Here is a 20,055-nt window from a genome sequence, read left to right as displayed (position 1 = left end):
TGTCAATGCATACCCTCCATTGGGACCTGAAGGAGCACTTGATAATTTCATACAGGTGTGTTTGATCAGAGTTGGAACTAAACTCCGCAGGAAGGTAGATCTCCAGGAACAGGATTGGGGACCCCTTGGTTTAGACGCTCTAGGAGAGGGACAGCAAATGTCTACATTACAATGTCTACATACAAAAAATTCATCTTAGAAAATCCAGTTTGAAGAACATCAAATTTTCTACATTTCTACAGCTATATTAGAGAGTGAAGGTATCCATAAAAAATATAAGGAACTATACATGATAATATCTGTATGGCTCAAATGGAAGGCAGAAAAACTTAGACTTACAGTGAATGGTGGCAACGTACAGGTTTGGTAAAAGCATATATAATAAAACGTCTTGCGTGAGCAGTCCTTGTGTATTATTCAGAGGGGATTGCAGTATCAAATGCTGTTTCTAAAACAGAAAAGATGTAAAGTCAGTACCATACAGTATTACAATATAATTAATGTACTGTAAAGACTAAAGTATCCATCTTACACTCTTAAAAAGGAAGGTGCTTTAAAAGGTTCTTCACAGTGATGCCATAGAAGAACCAAATTTTGATTCAGTCAAAGGTTCTTTAAAGAACCATCTCTTTCTTACCTTTTTATAATCTGAAGAACCTTCTTTCACCACAAAGAACCTTTTGTGAAACAAAGGTTCTTTATGGAACCATTTAGAGAAAAAAAGGTTCTTCTATGGCATCGTGAAGCACCTTTATTTTTAAGAGTGTATTCTTCAACGCTGAAGTAAGCCTATGGGCGAGACTTTTAGTTTATTATCCACTATAGGGAAATAACAAGAATAACAACGTGCATTAAACGGACTGTTTGCTAATGTGTTCATAATTAAGATAAAACATTAAAATAATGTTAGGACACACCATTTTGCAATATTAAGAAGCAAAATGAGCTGTTTTGTACAGCTAAAAATAGCTGGGCGCAGATGAGACCGGAAGCCAGACCCATAAAATTTACAAATGGACCCGCTCTTATGGAGAAAATAGTGTGGATAAATGTCTAGACAAAAATACTAAAAAAAATGTAAATTGTATTTATGAAAACATTACAATTTGACATGAAGTCTGGAAAATAATGTCATTTAATCTATACACTTACGAGACTCACCCTCCAGACTCGAATCCCAATGCTGTGATGATGATGTTGATAAGAACAGTAAAGAACACAAAAACAGTGGCCATATTATTCATTGTGTTCAGCCTCGGCTGCATCTTAACATCATTCAGGTCATACTTCACTGAAGGGAACAAGAAAAAAAACACATTGTTACATAAATGCCATTACAGAAGATTAATAGAACTTGAATAGACAAAATTCTTTCAGAATAATAACTAACCAATGAAGATGAGCAAGAGACCAACAATGACCTGCAGTGAGATGGACAGCGTGATCAGAGCGATTAGAAGAGTATAGAAGTGGTGATGTGATCCAGAATGCAGCACTGTCTTCAGCTGGGAGGAGTTCGCCATCAAAAGAGCCACATCCAACATGCTCTGCGCTGCACTCTTCTTAGTAGCGTAATGATTCATGTTGAAGCGACGCTGTGTATTCCCTGCATCAGGAGCCTGACAGGGAGTGAATATAATATCTTAACATTCAGTGTCCACTCAAGAACATGAAATTAGAAAATAGAATAGTAATGAGTGTAAAACAAAAGTTAACAAGCACAACGTCTTCAGGAAAAAAAAAAACTGTGGCATGTTTGAGCTGAAAAAACTCAATTTCTCAAGTGAGGACCTTCACTGAAAGCTTAAGCAAATATGAAAATTCACACAGCACTGCTTGTACACACAGCTGAAGAACCTTTCTACAGAAGTATGAGCATCACTTAGGTGCTATTGTGGATAGTCTGCTTGCATGCAATAGCCAGATAATGAACAAAGTGGAAGTAAGCCTATGGGCGAGACTTCCGGTTCATTAGCTGCTAGAAGGAAATAACGAGAAGAATAACAACAGTAAATGGAAAAACTGTTTGCATAACACACCAGTGTGTTCATAACTACATTAAAATATATTAAAAAAATAATAATAATACGGTAAGACACACCAATTTGAAATATCAAGCAGCAAAACAAACCGTTTTGTACAGCTAAAAACAGCTGGACGCGGATGAGACTAGAAGCCAGACCCATAAATTTTACAAATGGCTGCGCCCACTTTTATGGAAATAATTAGGTGGATAGAGTCACAAAATGTTATCTGTGAGCTAAAATGCTTTTGGAACATTGTGCAGTTTAACAAACAAATATGAACGAGATTAGAAAGCGATCTATTCTAGATAGATCGATTCTAGAAACAATCTATTACTCACCTCTCCTTGTTGATTGAGGGATTGATTTTCCATTGGCTTCGGGTTTTGTTTAGCAACAGAAATGTTTACAGGAAACTCAAAAACATATCAGCTCAGCCTGAGAAGTGTTTTACGCTAAAATTCCTGGCTTGCTGCAAAAGATGATGCTTTTAAACACTGAGACATAGACCCTCCCATTAGTGTCACCAACGTGTGAACAAACCATAACGTTACTTCTTAAGTTTACACAAATGTGAAGTATCTATAATTGGAAAAAAAAAAAAACCTGTTTCTATAAGGCGAGTCTTTATTTAAAAAAAAAACACATCATGACATATGACTGCAAATCAAACATTGGCAGTGAAAGACAGACTTGTGTTACTGAACATGTTAATACAACAGAAAGTGGATTATAGTTTATAGCTGTTAGGAGTATTCTATTAAAATGCGGTTTTATAAGTGGAATATGTATTGATCAATGTCTTGGAATGGGAATTTATTGATTCCTAGTATAAATCTGCACAAGAGTGCATGACATAGTGGTGTTATAAATCACAAAGTGCTACAGAATCAGTCCTGGTCATGTAAGGAAGTGGTCTGATTGGTTACATCTGGCACCTCATGCCTTTTACAAATTAAAAATCAAGCTGCAGGTTGTAGATTTCTGCTTAGTCCTTGAGGTTATGATTGGTGAAGGGAGAGAAAAGCCACATATCTGTTCTTTAGTTCCTCCAACTGTTTGGCTAAAAAAACAAAACAAGTTATGTTATTTAGAAGTTTGTGTAAGAATTTTCATTCAAATCGAACACATCCAAGAAAACACTCACGTAGTGTGTGCTTCTCTCCTTTAGACCAGTACTGCTTATCTGTCTGCAGCTGTTGCACTGTTTGTGTGAGAGACGACGAGGTTTCAGACAGCTGCTTAAGAGCCTCCAGCTCCTGAAACATTAATGAAGAATACGCAAAACATTTGTATTTGAATATGCAAATATATACGAGGGAAAATATCTAGCTATGTAATATCAAAACACTCTACAAAATCCTTTGTTGGAATCACCTTCAGCTGCCTTGTCACATTTTCTTAAAATGGACCACAAAACCAGTCATAAGGGTCAAATTTTTGAAACTGAGATTTATACAACCACTGAAAGCTGAATAAATAAGCTTTCCACTGATGTATGGTTTGTTAGGATAGGACAATATTTGGCTGAGACACAACTATTTGAAAGTCTGGAATCTGAGAAAAAAAATCTAAATACTGAGAAAACTGCTTTTAAAGTTGTCTAAATGAAGTTCTTAGCACTGCATATAACTAATCAAAAATTAAGTTTTGATATATTTACAGAAGGAAATTTACAAAATATCTTCATGGAACAGGATCTTTACTTAATATCCTAATGATTTGTGGCATAAAAGAAAAGTTGATCATTTTGACCCATAAAATGTGTTATTGGCTATTGCTACAAATATACCTGTGCTACTAATGACTGGTTTTGTGGTCCAGGGACACAAATCTCATCTCTTTCTTTTAAAGGTGATTTTAGTTTTGGGAAAAGCTAGAACTGTCTGGGTACCAAATCTGGGCTGTAGGGGGTGACTGAGTCAATTGGGTGATTTCATGCTTCACCAAAAAGACGTGATGCATGGGTGGGCGCCCATGGCTGCAGCCGTTCTCATCAATATCGCACCTCTCATCTTATATTTTCCATATTACATGGCTGGATACTTTCTTCATATATTTATGAAGGCCCTACGTGGACATGGTGATAAAATATGAGCGTTTGCTTACAAAACATTTGCATTCTCTCACAAAAGTTTTGCGTTCACTAGAGCAACTTGGCACTGGCTCACAAAACATTTGGTTTTCCCGTAAAAGTATTTTGTTCCTTAGAGAAATGAACTACTTGCTAACAAAACTTTTGCATGCTTTCACAAAAGTACTGTTTTTCCCCAAAAATGCTGTGTTCACTTGCAAAATCATTTTGTTTCTTAGAGACACTGTTGCATTCTCGCGGAAAACTATTGCTTTCCCCAAAACAAGAAACTTTGCATTTGCTTCTACAAAAACAGGCAAACTTGAAATGGATTACAGGTAATAATGTTGCAGAAAGGTTTTTTGCACAGGCTGATGATTTTGCTTCATAAGACATTAATATATTGACAGGAGTCAAGAGTATTATTTTTGCTCTCTCTGATATTTTTTTTGACTCTCAAAGTGACGCCACGGACTTACATAAAGCCTTATGCAAGGAAGGACCATGGTTTCAACTAAAAAAAAAAAAAACAAAAAAACAAAAAAAAAAAACAACTTTACTGTTCTACTAAATAAAACAGTCACCTACATCTTGGATAGCCTGAGGGTGAGTAAATTAAAGGGTTAGTTCACACCTGAATTAAAATTTCCAGATAATTCACTCACCCTAATGTCATCCAAGATGTTTACGTCTTTCTTTCTTCAGTCGAAAGGAAATTGAGGTTTTTGAGGAAAACATTCCGGGATTTTTCTCCATATAGTGGACCTCAATGGGAGCCAGTGGGTTGAAAATCCAAATTTTAGTTTCAATGCAGCTTCAAAGGGCTCTAAGGGTCTTGTCTATTTAAACGATTGGTCATTTTCTAAAAATTAAAAATGCGAAAACTTTTTAAACACATGCTCGTCTTACAGTAGCAATACAACGCGCATCTATGACTTCACACATTAAGTAATTATGTTGGAAAGGTCACACATGGTTAGTTCTTGGTCTGTGTACTTCAGTTTAAAAAGGTAGGGTAGGGAGAAAAACTCCATCTCATTTTCTCCTCCTACTTGAAAATCATCAGACATCGTTGTTTTACCTTTTAAAGGGCGTTTGAATTTTTTGAACGTTTGCTTTGTACACACTGGGTTGGTAGTTCCACCTACATCACGCACAGCCTTTCCAACATGATTATGTAAAGTTGAGCTAGTGCAAGACGAGCATTTGTGTTTAAAAAGTATGCTTTTATTTATTTATTTATTTATTTTTAGAGCCCTTCGAAGCTGCATTAAAACTACAATTTGGACCATCAACCCACTGGCTCCCATTGAGGTCCACTATATGGAGAAAAATCTGGAATGCTTTCTTCAAAAACTTTAATTTCTTTTCAACTGAAGAATGAAAGACATGAACATCTTGGATGACATAAGGGTAAGTAAAATATCAGCAAATTTTAATTCTGGAGTGAACTAATCCTTTAACGGCAAATTTAATTTTTGGGTGAACTATCCCTTTAACTGATTGCAGATAAATAACGTAGGATGCCATATTACATATGCCATATTACCATATTACAGGTGTGCAGGAGCTGATGTACAGACTGAAACACACTAGCACCAGAATTGAGGGCTGGAGGAGTTCTCTGGCAGTAGGCCTTAAAGTCTGTGTTGTAGATGTGTCCGAAAGCCGTCATGAGCTGGGACATGTCTGAGATGGCCACTTTCAGTGCACAGGGGGAGAGAACAGCTGCAGAACCTGATGATTCTGACTGCAGGAACTCACACTGAGGAACAGAGAGAATCACGCTTTTATGGAAATAAAAACCCACCAAATCAGATGTGTAAAAGAGCATATGGTGGTCTCACCTCTTTGTGAAGCTCATCTAATGTGCTCTGGGTAGACTGCAGCAGCGCCATGGCCTCTGTCAGGCTTTCATCTCCATGACTTCCTAATCGGGAATGTTGATCACTCCTTCAATGCAGGTAAATAACAACCGTGTTAAAGACAACAGTCTGGGAAAAAAAGCGTACATGGGTGCATAACAATCATACAGACCTGCTTATGGAATTGCTGGGTTTACTGTGGTTCCCATTTATTTTGTTGTGAGCTGACTGTGTGCGTATCAGATATTCACGTATATGTGCAGTCCACGGGTTGCAGACCGGATTCTGGAGCATATCCAGGTCAGATAAGTGATCCTGAAACATCAGCTCCCCAAGAAGATCATCACTCTTTATACTGTTATCACCAGAGGATGAGTTCTGCCTGGATGTCCATGAAAATAAACAACACAGAAACAAGACCACATTTAATTATTTTAGGCCTGAGTGCCTGGCTCAAGGCTGATGTTTAATCAATGTCACAGAAATCTGCAAAAGTCACATACCTAGAGTTTATGGAGGAGTCTGTTTGAATGACCATTAGAAGCTGCTCCAGAAACCTCAGTTGCCGCAATGGTGGTGCAAGACCCTGAAATATAACAGACGCAACAGGACAGATGAATAATTCCGTTTTACTTAATGCATTTAAAATGATTAGATAAGAACAGCTATTCTTAACCAAGTATCAATCCATCCCAAACATGTTCTGTATTTTGCTAAAGATGCAAGTGAAACTGAAAAGATAAAATTCTCAAAAACATTTCACGGTAATCTCTACACAATATGCACTTGTCAGTATAAAGACCAACATTGTACAACTTCATACCTTGATTAAATCCTTGTCGTTAGCCTTACATAACATCATTTCATGACTGAACCGTGTGAGTTCTGTGTGCGAGAGAAAGGACAACAAAACAATAAGCATAAGAAAATAACAAAACAATTTGAAAGAGTAGACCAAGCTTTTGTTGATCTTTGCAAATAAATAAATATCATAGTAACTAGTCGGATCTCGCAAGATCTCGTGACATCTTTGCAAAACATTTTTACCATTAGAGCTGCACGATTAATCCTTAAAAGATCGAGATCTCGATTCAAACACCCACGCAGTCTTATTCCTGAATGACAACGACTTAGCTATGTCTATTATGACTGTTTCACATTGCGAATGTCAGTGGAGCGTGAGAAGCAAGTTTTGTCGCTGCCCCTGTTAATAAATCAAGGATCAGCCATCATTACGCTTCCGATGTGAACGCTGTCATTTACTGATATGGGAAGCGACAAAACACGCACTGCTCACGCTCCACTGACGCTTATGATGTAACAGGTGTTAAAAACATTGAAATCAGCATTCATACTGCTGCTGATCCAGAAACAGCAACACAAACAGTCTTTTCAACCACATTATAATCATTATTTCTGTGTTACAGACATTTAAATTACAGAAGTACTGGGATAAAAAGTTATAGTTTGGGTATAAACACGTGTTGTCTACAGTATTGATCACAACGAAAGTATCTTAAAGGAAAACACTTTTTTGAAAATAGGCTCATCCATTCAGCCGACTGAACTTTAGGGGAGTTGGTAAAATTAGCCTATTTTCAAAAAAAGTGGAGTGTTCCTTTAACACTTGTATGTATTGTAAGGGTTATCCTCTTCCGCCAGGAGGTGGCGACAACTGCCCGTTTAAAAAAAGTATGTAATTTAACCATTTATTCAGGAGATTCCAATAATAAAAACAAGTCTAAATGAATTGAGACACTGACTCCTTCATTATTTTTTTTTTTTAATTAATATATGTTTTTAAAACACTTAAGCAATGAACATTTTGTCAGAACCACTAGTAAATTTTATTTTGTTTAGTTTTCCAATCTTTTTTCTCCAGAATCGTGAGAGAATCATGGTCTCCAATTTTTTTAAAACTGGGATTCTCAATTTATCCAGAATTGTGAAGCTCTTGTGTAAATGTTGTTTATTACTGCATATAATTCATTAAAATGGAAGTTTAATTTCATAAAGCTCAAAATGCACCTCCATTTTTTTTTTTTGCATTTTGTCTTTTTCAGTTGAGTAAAAGACTATATAAGACTATATTTTCCCTATATATTTTATCATTTTTTAAAAAAAGGTTAAAATCTCGTTCTTGTGAACCCAGTCTCGTGTCTCGTCTCGTCTCGTGGGATAAGTGTCTGGTCACACCCCTAATAGTTTTTGAACAGTATATAAGAAAATAATTTTTTCAGGTTTCTGATTAATAGAAAGTTCAGAAGAACAGCATTTATCTGAAACAGAAAACTTCTGTAGCATTATAATAGTCTTTATCATCACTTTTCATCAATTTAAAGCATCCCTGCTAAATAAAAATATTAAATTCTATAATCTATAATAATTATACTGACTTCAAGCTAAATGGTATAGTGTATAATAAGCTTTTTATTTCAGATACATATTAATCTTTAGATCTTTCTATTCATCAGAGAATCCTTAAAAAAAGTACTCATCTGTTTTAAATATTGATAATAATAAATGTTTCTTGAACAGCAAATCAGCATATCAGAATGATTTCTGAAGGATCATGTGACACTGAAGACTGGAGTAATGATGCTATAAACTTAGCTTTGATCACAGGAATAAATTACTTTTTAAAATATATTCAAATAGAAAATATTTCAAAATTGTACTGTTCACTTTGTACTGTTTACTGTACTTTGGATCAAATAAATGCAGGCTTGGTGAGCAAAGGAGACTTCTTTAAAAAAAAAATTAAAGATCCTTTGACTGGAAGTGTATATTTATGCAAGAATGAAACAACTTATTCTAATCTTTACTTATTAAAATACATAAAAATAGTTATTACAATTTTATTTTAATTAAATTACTATTAGTGATTCTTATATAGAGTCTTTTAACGTCACCTAATGAGTCTTGTTACAAATGCACTTTGATTTTTTTGGTATATCAATTATGGTAACACTTTATTTTACCGTTTCTTAACTAGTTGCTTACTAGCATGCAGATAACTAGAATAATAGCCATTTATCAGTACTAATTAAGCACATATTAATGCCTTATTCTACATGACCTTATTCTACATCCCTAATCCTATCTAATACCTAAACTTAACAACTACCTTACTAAGTATATATAAGCAGCAAATCAGGAATTTATTGAGGGAAAAGTCATAGTTAATAGTGAATAAGTGTACCCTATTCTAAAGTGTTACCTAAATTATTATTACACTGAACGGCATTTAGTGTGTTTTCTGTAAATCATGGTAAAAATGTATGATTATGAAATGTCAAACAGAAAAATAGAATTAAACAAGACTCATTCTTCTAATGTAGGGGGGAAATGATATATTTAAAGCTTCAAATTTAAATCTTTTATTGTTTTGATGCAAAGACTTACCTTTAACTAAATCCTCATTCTGAGTTGCTTTAATTGTGGAAAACTTCTCCTTCAGGGATGGACAGATGCTTTGTGAAAACAAACACAGAAAGACGTTTTAGCATACAGATTTGCTAAGTACACATTTAGCATCATTACATTCATGTTTAATAGTCAATCAAGCACCAGACCTGGCGCAAATCCACTTGAGTATATCAGTCCTGTGTAATGACGGTGAGCAGAGGAGCTCCTGTACACTGTCTGCCTCCCGCAGGTACAGCCCATCCACCAGAGGACAGCCCAGACTCTGAGCAGTCACAATTACAGGTTAAACAGCCGATCTGGTTATTGTTACACTTACACTTTGGTTCGGTTTCTTATATTTAGACTGTCAGTGACGCATTAAACAACTCGCTAATCAGACAGTGTTCATATACAGCATACACTGAGCCTGACAGAAAAACGATAACTAAAACATAAATTAAATCAAGTACTGTATTTTTCTATTACACAAGTGGTGTCCTAAATTGTGGACAGCAGGTAATATCTTAAAATGTCTGATATGTTAACTACACACACAGCTGTTAGCTCCGAAACTAGCAGCTAGTAGCTCATTAGACACAAAACACTACTACAAATTCAAAACAGCCCGTTTTAAGTTCGCGAAACATCGGAAAATGATTAAACGTGTCTTTACGATTTGTGGTGTGTCTATGAAGATGTGTAAACTACCTGAAGGTTGCTGTAAACACGCATAGACAACAGCTGCTCTTTTGAATTACCCGCCATGTTGTTTTTCCTGCGTCAGTGTCATTCAGCGCCAGCGGTTATCTATGGTTACAGCGACCTCCAGCGGCCACGCGCATATTACAACGAAACACAATCCGTGCAGGATACAATACACTGGGTAGGACTGATTATGATTATAATATTTACCTTGCGCATTATAATAACCAGGGGCGGATGTAGAAAATATTTTTTAGGGTGGCAAGGGAGTGGTACGGGGCCTTTGAGGGGTGGCAACACCAAAGCAAACCCCCATTGCATAGTTTTAGGAGATTTATACACAGTTGTGTTCACAAATAAAGTACAAATTAAGTAATCATCTATACTGTTTAAAATGAAAATAAACTACTTTTCAATATCAATCATGGCACCAAGTCAATACATAACATAAAAAACTTCAACAGGTTATAAATGTTTCTGAGCTTGTATCAGTAAAGACATGCAATGCTATTAAAATTACATAGGCTACTTAGACAGTATAAATCACATTTAAGTGCAAGTTTAAGAGCAACAAAAAAACTTTTGAATTTCCTAACATTAGAAAGAAATACAATAGTATAAAAGCAGTGAAACTGGATCAAACCATGTTTGATTTTCTGTTATTAACAGCGGTCTGTAATCACCCACACAACACACTATCAACCATATACTCCAGCAACACCCCAAAATCTGCATAGCAAGAGCCTAGCAACCACCTAGAATATCCTAGCAACCAACTACCAACACTTTAGCAAACATCCAGAACATCTAACTGACCAAACTATTTGTTTTTGAAACAAGACTTTAAGACAAACCAGCATAAATTTGTCTTTTTAAACTTTTCAGTCTAGTTATCACAGGTGTTCTTAAATGCTTACACACAATTCTAATACACAAATGACTTTACTTCCCAGTGAACACTCATGAGATCAATAACACTATTACAAAAAAAAAAAAAAAAAAAAAAAAAAAAAAAAACATATTAGGATTCAGGAATTATTTTTGCAGCTCAATGTGTATTACAGTATGCAACATAATTTAAATTACAGATACAGATGTATAATTCAGCAATGAACTTTAGTAATCTACTATGAACTAAAGTAATCTTGCAGTAGATGAAAGCACTAGAAAAGTTCAAATACCAAAGAACTGTATATGAACTTGGTATGCACCACAATACAGTACAGTAAAAAAATCTGATTAGTGTGTCATAAGTTTTGCAGTCACATGATCCTTCAGAAATCATTCTAATATTCTAATTTTCTGCTCAAAAACATTTATTATTATGTTGAAAACAGCTGAGTATAATTTTTTCAGGTTTCTGATTAATAGAAAGTTCTGAAGAACAGCATTTATCTGAAATAGAAATCTTCTGTAGCATTATAATAGTCTTTATCATCACTTTTCATCAATTTAAAGCATCCCTGCTAAATAAAAATATTAAATTCTATAATCTATAATAATTATACTGAGTTCAAGATAAATGGTATAGTGTATAATGTTACAAAAGCTTTTTATTTAAGATACATATTAATCTTTAGATCTTTGTATTAATCAGAGAATCCTTAAAAAAGTACTCATCTGTTTTAAATATTGATAATATTAAATGTTTCTTGAACAGCAAATCAGCATATTAGAATGATTTCTGAAGGATCTAACTGACCAAACTATTTCTTTTCTAAACAAGACTTTAAGACAAACCAGCATAAATTTGTCTTTTCAAACTTTTCAATCTAGTTATCACACGTGTTCTTAAATGCTTACAATTCTAATACACAGATGGCAATCTGAGAGATCAATAATACTATAACAAAAAAAACGTATTACGATTCAGGAATTATTTTTGCAGCTCAATGTGTATCACAGTATGCAACATAATTTAAATTACAGATACAGATGTATAATTCAGCAATGAACTTTAGTAATCTACTATGAACTAAAGTAATCTTGCAGTAGATGAAAGCACTAGAAAAGTTCAAATACCAAAGAATTGTATATGAACTTGGTATGCACCACAATACAGTACAGTAAAAAAATCTGATTAGTGTGTCATAAGTTTTGCTACCTAATGTTTAACTTACTCATTGTTATACTTTTTTGAGAAATGTGTATTTTTTAATTAATGGTTTGGGGAAAACGGGCCAACTAAAATCAGTTATATTACATGAACTTGGCCGCGCTTTGTGTTTTTGACTCAAAAAGAATCGGTTCATAAGAGTCATTTGTTAATGAATCCTACTGCACTGGGCACACTGCGTGCACGTGCAACCATCGTGCACAGTTCAATGAAAGGCGTGTTTGGCATTATTTTGCGTTATGCTGCCGTCGCCGTGGCTGAAAAGTAGCTCATGAAACACTGCTTACATTTATATTTTATTCTGTGATAATTCTGGGGTGGCACAGCTTTTTCTTAGGGTGGCAGTTGCCACCCTGTGCCACCCCGGTACATCCGCCCCTGATATAATAACAATTATAATAATTGGGGTTTGATTATATTTGTTTGGTGATTCAGTAAGGCAAAAAGTGTGAGTCTTTTATTTCTTATGTCAGGTATGTATGAATGTATTATGAATGTATTATGCATTATGTCACGCCATATCGTAATTACCATAAGTTCGAGATGACAGTATGTTACGTCTATTTGAAGCTGTTCACATGCTCAGACTCGGAATTATGATTTTCTATGGCAAAACTATCAACGCCTAAACAAAGCCTACGTTGGTCAGGTGGTACAGCGGTCATGTGGTACAAGTCGTAGCTCTCAGAAGACTCCCAGTTCACAAGTTGTAATTACGAGTTCTATGAGAACTTGAACGCTTTTTACAACTTGGAATCTCGTAATTACGGGAATTCCAACATGGCGTGAACGCACCTTATGTACATACAGAGCTGGGTAGTAACTGATTACAAGTAATCTGGATTAGGTAATCAGATTCCAAAAATTGAGTACTTGTAATTAGACTAAATTTCCAGTCCTTGATTCTGATTGGTTGAGCTGTGTTCTAAGACAAATTACTCAACAAACATATGGCTTTGTTTACATTTGTGTGTTGCTCGGCAACCACTTTGTTGCAACCACAACGGTATCGGTAATTACGTTATATAACAACGGTAATAACCATTTTATAAAAGCAATAAGCCCCATGAAGTCAAGGTTCCAGTGAATCCGCTTCGCATTGTGCCTAACAACGCCCATTAGCTGTTATAAATTCACTGTAAACCACGGCTTCTTGGGACCTATTGTTTTATTATATAACGGATAGTTCCGGTCCTTAATTCTGATTGGTTGAGCCACTTTTGAAACTGTTGTAAATTACTCTACAAACATACACCTTTGTTTACTTCTGTGTGTTGCTTGGCAACCACTTTGTTACAACCACAACCGTTTCTGCTGAACTACATTGTTTGGTGGAAGAATACTGTTTTTATTAAAATCATTACACTTTATTTGCTTTGTTTTATTTTGTGAAACCTTACTACGTAAATGGAATAACCGTTTTATAAAAGCAGTAAGCCCTGTGAAGCCCTGGTTTACAGTGAATTTTTTAACAGCTAAGCGGATTTTAGGCATACATATGAATAGATGCCCCATTTGACTGCTCCCATGCGTCCGCTATCTTGGAACGGTCAACTTGAGGTCATTCACCATACTATAGGTTTGCAGACCAACGGCTGTGCAGGATTGTGGCATTTCGAATATTCACTGAGTACTATGGTGAATGACGTCAAGTTGACATTACAATATGGCAGACAGCTTACGTATAGCGGCCAATAGAAATGGTTGCTAACAATGCCCCTTAGCTGTTATAAATTCACTGTAAACCACAGCTTCTTGGGGCTTATTGCTTTATTCAAATATCTGCAAGATGTCTGTTAAGGATCTCTTAATCTGGAAAGCATCTGCTGTGCACAAACGTCTGGCAGATGTCTGTAAGATGTCAGTTTTACATACATTCTAAGTTATAAACATCTTAAAGACATCTAATAGGCATCTATTTGACATCTGATAGGAAACGTCCAATAGACGTATTGCAGATGTAAATGCAGACATCAAATAGACGTCTCTGAAATGTACGTGTGCAATCAGGGTACAGTTACTGTTTTATTGATTACATGATTACGTATAATTCTCACAGTTGCAATAAATTATTCATAATTGACTGATTCCCTAATTCCTCCTTTTCCACATTTTATAAGTTCCTTTTTGAAATAGCCTACTGCTTATATACACTCAGAAATTCTTCAAGTTTTATGGACATTCATATAAAGGCCAGCTGGCAGTAGTCAGTTGTCTACACAGCATTTGACCACTGGATTTACAAAAATCATTTCAGGTGTTTCAGCACTGCATCTATGACCATCTATTACTATGTCTTTGGAAAGTTTTAGTCTTTCAAAACTCATTAAAATGCACAAATCCGCATTATTTCTTATTTACATGTAATGCAATCCCAAATTATTTCCAATCTTTTTTTGAACCGCTTTATATTTAAAGAATAATATATTAATATATTTAAAGTTCCCCTGAGATTTTATAATAAATATTTAATAGTTATCACATTTTCATGTCGATTGGTTCTCTGACATTGGTTAATGGTCACATCACACGCAGGTAAAAAAAAAAATATATATATATATTTTTTAGTCTAATTTTGATTCATGTTTATATAAAATGAATAATTTTGTGAACCCGAGTTTGGGAAACCTTGAGGTAATGTTTACTGCACATTATGTTGTTAATTACAACAAATGGAATATATTTTCTTACTTGTTGTATTCTTATACCAATATGGTACACTATTGTTCTATTTAAATCAATGTGATAAACAAGTTAAGTCAAAAGTAATCAAAAAGTAGTCTAATTATATTACCTGAACTGTGTAATTTAATGAATTACATTACTAACCACAATTTTTGTCATGTAATTTGGAATCAGTAATGGATTCAAATTTGTAAGTATTCTACCCAGCTCTGTATATGTATGTGTTTGTATTATTAAACATCCCCCAACTTTTTTTTTTATACTTTATCTTAGATGATATGCAAACTGATTTATTAATAAATCCCAAACATTTTACTGGAACAAATGAAATGTCGAATGTACTATATAAAACAGATTGATTCAATGAATTAAAATGTTTTATTTCAGTAAGGTTTTCAGTAGTGTTGCTTTAAAGATGCAATAAACAAGAGAAAAAAAAATCACAAACATTTTACTATAATCTCTATTGCAGGGGTTCCCAAAACTCGGTCCTGGAGGGCCGGTGTCCTGCAGAGTTTTAGCTCCAACCCAATTAGACACCTGAACCAGCTAATCAAGCATTTACTAGGCATACTAGAAACTTCCCGGTTGTTTGGTAAATACACGTTGATGACATGTAAGGCAGGTTGAGTGCTGATACAATCGTGTGAGCAGTTCTTATACAACATCAGTGTAATTTAAAGATCTGGTCTGAGCGAGTGGAGTTTCAAATATTTCACTGCCCCTGGAACAAGGCGATGAGATGTGAAGTTAGTACAGTCTGAGAGTTATTCCAAAGTGAGAATAAAGAAGGGAGAGATGCTCACAGACTTCTTATTGAGGCATTACCTCAATTAACAATGGAAAATAAATTTGGAAAAACAAGAATGAGAATAAATCTATATTCTAATGAGACTGCTGTTACTCTGCTCACCCTCCAGACTCAAATCCCAATGCTGTGATGAAGATGTTGATAAGAACAGTAAAGAACACAAATATAGTTGCTGCGTCATTCATTTTGGTAAGCCTCGGTTGTTTCTTTACATCATTCAAGTCATACTTCACTGAATAGAGGAAGAGAAAACACATCAGTGTGACGACAATGAAACGACACTGGAGGCTTCATAACAGACATTAGTGTAAACTAACCAATGAAGATGAGCAGGAGGCCAACAATGACCTGCAGTGAGATGGACAGTGAGATCAGAGCGATTAGAGCAGTATAAAAGCGATGCTGCAATCCATAATGCAGCACTGTCTTCAGCTGAGAGGAGTTCGCCATCAGAAGAGCCACATCCAACATGCTCTGTGCCGCACTCTTCTTAGTAGCGTAATGATTCATGTTGAATTTAGGCTGTGTATTCCCTGCCTCAGGAGCCTGGCAGGGAGTCAACACAAAAAAGTCCACTGGTGAACACTGTAAACATTAAACATCATCTATATTCCCTACAAATCAATAATATATGGGCCATTGTACAAAATTGGTTCAAAGTGTGAAAAAAAGTCTTTTTCCACAAATTTTGTATGTATGTAAATTGTATAATATCCAAGGTACACATTTCTAGTAATTGTGCAGTTAATTCTCATGTTGTATTTTCAGAAAGTTTTGAACATTTTTCCTCTCCCCAAATTTGTCACTACCGAAACACAGTAATATATAATTTAATTAGAAGGGTTATATTGACCTATTAAGATTTTGCTTACATCTTCCTTGTAAATATATATTTTTTATATTTTATTAAAAAGTTTTCAGAGGTAAATCAATAATGATTTTAATCAATAACAAGTTTGTACCAATTCTGTAATGGCCCATACATGTCTTAATTAAACAAAATTACTTTAAAGTGCACAAATTTCACCAATAAGCCAAACATAATGTTCTGAGATTCTAATCCTACTTAATTAAGTTCACATTTCAGTAATATTATGAAAACATACAATTTTATATGATGACCACCAATCTGCCCACAAATTACATGTAAGATATATTTTTGGAGTTATAAAACTGACTAATTGAGACCTTAAACAGAAGATGAGTGTTAAATATAGGCAATATGTGTAATATGATTGTGCTCAAACATTTCTATGTAAATTGAGCTGGACATCAAAATTGTCACATCTTGATTGTTTAGGGTTATTTTAGAATATTTGAACTTATACATTCAAGTTTATGCATATATGTGTTGTATAATACTGTATGCATAATCAAAAAAGCAACATATGGTGTGCATGATTACTTCTTACCACATCATTTATAATGTCAAAGACCCTTAGATATTTGTTTTCAGTAACACTTTACAATAAGGTGTCTTCTGTTAACATTAGTTAATGTATTAACATGAACGAATAATGAACAATACATTTATGACAGTATTTATTAATCTTTGTTAATGTTAATAGTACAGTCGCTCATTGATTGTTCATGTTAGTTCACAGTGCATTAACTAATGATAACAAACACAACTTGTGATTTTAATAATGGATTAGTAAGTGCTGAACATTAACTAAGATTTATAAATGCTGTAGAAGTATTGTTCATTCTTAATTCATGTTAACTAACCTTATTGTGAAGTTTTACCAGGTTTACATTTCTTTTAAATGTTCATGCTGTTGCTCCTGAATAGTCAAGAGACTGATATATGAATTAAGGATAATAACTCTGTATTGGTATACAAAAGATGGAAACAATAACATTGCCAGGGTGAGCCTGTAGTTAATGTGTCAGTCAACATAGCAGTTTGGGGTGGTGATGAAGGGTGTTCTTCAGTTCTTTCAAACCCAAATGTTCTATGAAAGCAGCCAATACATCCACTCCCTAATATGCTATTTATATTCTTATAAAACAGAACTGGTTTAATTCCTCTTTCACATGTCAAATGTACTGCAATAGATGTTTATTACAACATTTTGTAAAACTGACAGTCTAGCCTGCTAAACGATGAACCTGTAAATAAAACTGATAAGAACGAATACAGAATATAAAACATAGTTATCATTTTAAGATAAATAACACAGTACAACTTCTCCATTCATTATCGTCCTATAGCGTTAAAAGGATATATGTGACCCTGGACCACAAAACCAGTCTTAAGTCGCTGGGGTTTATTTGTAGCAATAGCCAAAAATACACTGTGTGGATCAAAATTGTAGATTTTTCTTTTATGCCAAAAATCATTAGGAAATTAAGTAAAGATCATGTTCCATGAAGATATTTTGTAAATTTCCTACTGTAAATATATCAAAACTTAATATTTGATTAGTAATATGCAATGCAAAGAACTTAATTTGGACAACTTTAAAGGCGATTTTCTCAATATTTAGATTTTTTTTGCACCCTCAGATTCCACATACTGAAATAGTTGTATCTCGGCTAAATATTGTTCTATCCTAACAAACTATACATCGATGGAAAGCTTATTTATTCAGCTTTCAGATGATGTATAAAGCTCAATTTCGAAAAATTGACACTTATGACTGGTTTTGTGGTCCAGGGTCACATATTTTGAAACTGAACTGTGTCCGTTTACTGAATCAAAAGTATTAATCAGCAAAAAGCTTTACCTCTGCTCTTCCTGCTTCATTGTAAAGTCGGTTGTCCTCCATAGAGTCGGATGCTAAACTTAGAAGATTTTCGCTTGATAGGATTATTTAAAAAAAAAAAAAAAAAGTATTCGAGGAGCTCCCTAAGTAATGATACAAAAAAAAAAAAAAAAAACAAAAAAAAATTAAATAAATAAAATAAAATAAAATAATAATAAAAATCAACCTGTGAGAAAGAAAGATTTCTACACTGACACATAAACAACAGCTTGCCCCTTCAGCTCTGCTACGTTGGTTATAATTGTTGGCAGTAGTGGTGTTGACTGTAAATTCGTCCCAGTGCCGCGAATCTTTTAAATCCTGTCACTAAAAAAAGTCACTGTGATTGGTTCAAGGACTCTTTCAGTAGTTCAGTTACGTCATAATATGTCAATAAGTCACATTCCTCTGATTAATTACAGGCTTTTCATTTAATGTTGTTCAAGCCTGTCTTGTTTACTTACTGATTACTCGTGTATTTTGTCACACAGTCACATCTACATATTTTAAAATGCATCTTCCTTAAAGGATTAGTCCACTTCCAGAACAACAATTTACAGATAATGTACTCACCCCCTTGTCATCCAAGATGTTCGTGACTTTCTTTCTTCAGTCGTAAAGAAATTGTTTTTTGAGGAAAACATTTCAGGATTTTTCTCCATATAATGGACTGGTATGGTGCCCCGAACTTCCAAAATGCAGTTTAAATGCGGCTTCAAACGATCCCAAATGCGGTTGTAAATGATCCCAGCTGAGGAAGAAGGGTCTTATCGATCAAAACGATCAGTTATTTTAATAAAAATAATACAATTTATATACTTCTTAATGTCAAACTCATCTCTGGTCTTACTCTCCCTGGACGGTGTATTTTAGCTGAAGACAGTTAGGGTATGTCGAAAAACTCTGACCGTAATTTCTCCCTCTCCCTAACTTCAAAAATCATTTCAAAATCATCCTAAATCACTGCAGATGTTCCGACCCAGTCTTTGCAAAATGAACATGCAAAGAAGATCAAACACCCTTAATAAAAAAGGTAAAACAGCGATATAGGACGATTTTGAAATTGAGGGAGAAAGTACAATCAGAGTTTTTCGACATACCCTAACTGTCATGAGCTAGAGTACACAGCGTTCAGGGAAAGAAAGACCAGACGAGCGTTTGACATTAAAAAGTATATCAGTTGTATTATTTTAATGAAAATAACAGATCGTTTCGATAGATAAGATATTCCTCCTCGGCTGGGAATGTTTACAACCGCATTTCGGATCGTTTGAAGCCGGATTCAACTGCATTTTGGATATTCAAACTCGGGGCACCTTATCAGTCCATTATATGAAGAAAAATCCTGAGAAGTTATCCTCAAAAAACAATTTCTTCTCTCATAATTTCTAACAAAACCCATAAGCATAATAATAGAAAACAATTTGTTTTATCTTTTGTAATTATCTTTTTATATAATTTTTATAATTTTAACTTGAGCTATAATTGTATATATTCAGGCTTCAGCCATCGTGACCTTCTTGATATATAAACACCAACTTACCTCACTCCATGACAATTCATCCAGCATATCCTGAAACATCTTAAGGTCACCTCTAATTCTATGGCATTAAATATTAAATA

General features: G+C 34.5%; 3 protein-coding genes across 3 annotated transcripts; all 3 read right to left on the bottom strand.

The window, feature by feature from the left end:
• Window positions 1-1,157: 1,157 nt before the first annotated feature.
• On the bottom strand, window positions 1,158-1,594 carry si:dkey-93l1.9 (uncharacterized protein LOC562339 homolog). Its single transcript, XM_051096395.1, has 2 exons — window positions 1,391-1,594; window positions 1,158-1,291 (listed from the first exon to the last, which is right to left on the bottom strand). The coding sequence occupies exons 1-2, from the start codon at window positions 1,581-1,583 to the stop codon at window positions 1,158-1,160; spliced, it is 327 nt and encodes a 108-aa protein (XP_050952352.1). The 5' UTR covers window positions 1,584-1,594.
• Window positions 1,595-2,635: 1,041 nt separating this feature from the next.
• On the bottom strand, window positions 2,636-10,171 carry haus7 (HAUS augmin-like complex, subunit 7). The gene is made up of 10 exons (XM_051096386.1): window positions 10,080-10,171; window positions 9,539-9,654; window positions 9,369-9,436; window positions 6,787-6,848; window positions 6,467-6,549; window positions 6,136-6,345; window positions 5,946-6,051; window positions 5,648-5,863; window positions 3,172-3,283; window positions 2,636-3,087 (listed from the first exon to the last, which is right to left on the bottom strand). Exons 1-10 carry the CDS (start codon window positions 10,134-10,136, stop codon window positions 3,026-3,028), a joined length of 1,092 nt encoding a protein of 363 aa, XP_050952343.1. The 5' UTR covers window positions 10,137-10,171; the 3' UTR covers window positions 2,636-3,025.
• A 5,612-nt stretch (window positions 10,172-15,783) lies between these two features.
• LOC127154692 (ninjurin-2) lies at window positions 15,784-16,195 on the bottom strand. Its single transcript, XM_051096396.1, has 2 exons — window positions 16,003-16,195; window positions 15,784-15,917 (listed from the first exon to the last, which is right to left on the bottom strand). The coding sequence occupies exons 1-2, from the start codon at window positions 16,193-16,195 to the stop codon at window positions 15,784-15,786; spliced, it is 327 nt and encodes a 108-aa protein (XP_050952353.1).
• Window positions 16,196-20,055: the final 3,860 nt, after the last annotated feature.

This window comes from Labeo rohita, chromosome 23 (assembly GCF_022985175.1).
Source record: "Labeo rohita strain BAU-BD-2019 chromosome 23, IGBB_LRoh.1.0, whole genome shotgun sequence".
NCBI classification, from domain to species: Eukaryota; Metazoa; Chordata; class Actinopteri; order Cypriniformes; family Cyprinidae; genus Labeo; species Labeo rohita.
This window is presented reverse-complemented; position numbering and strand designations above follow the sequence as displayed.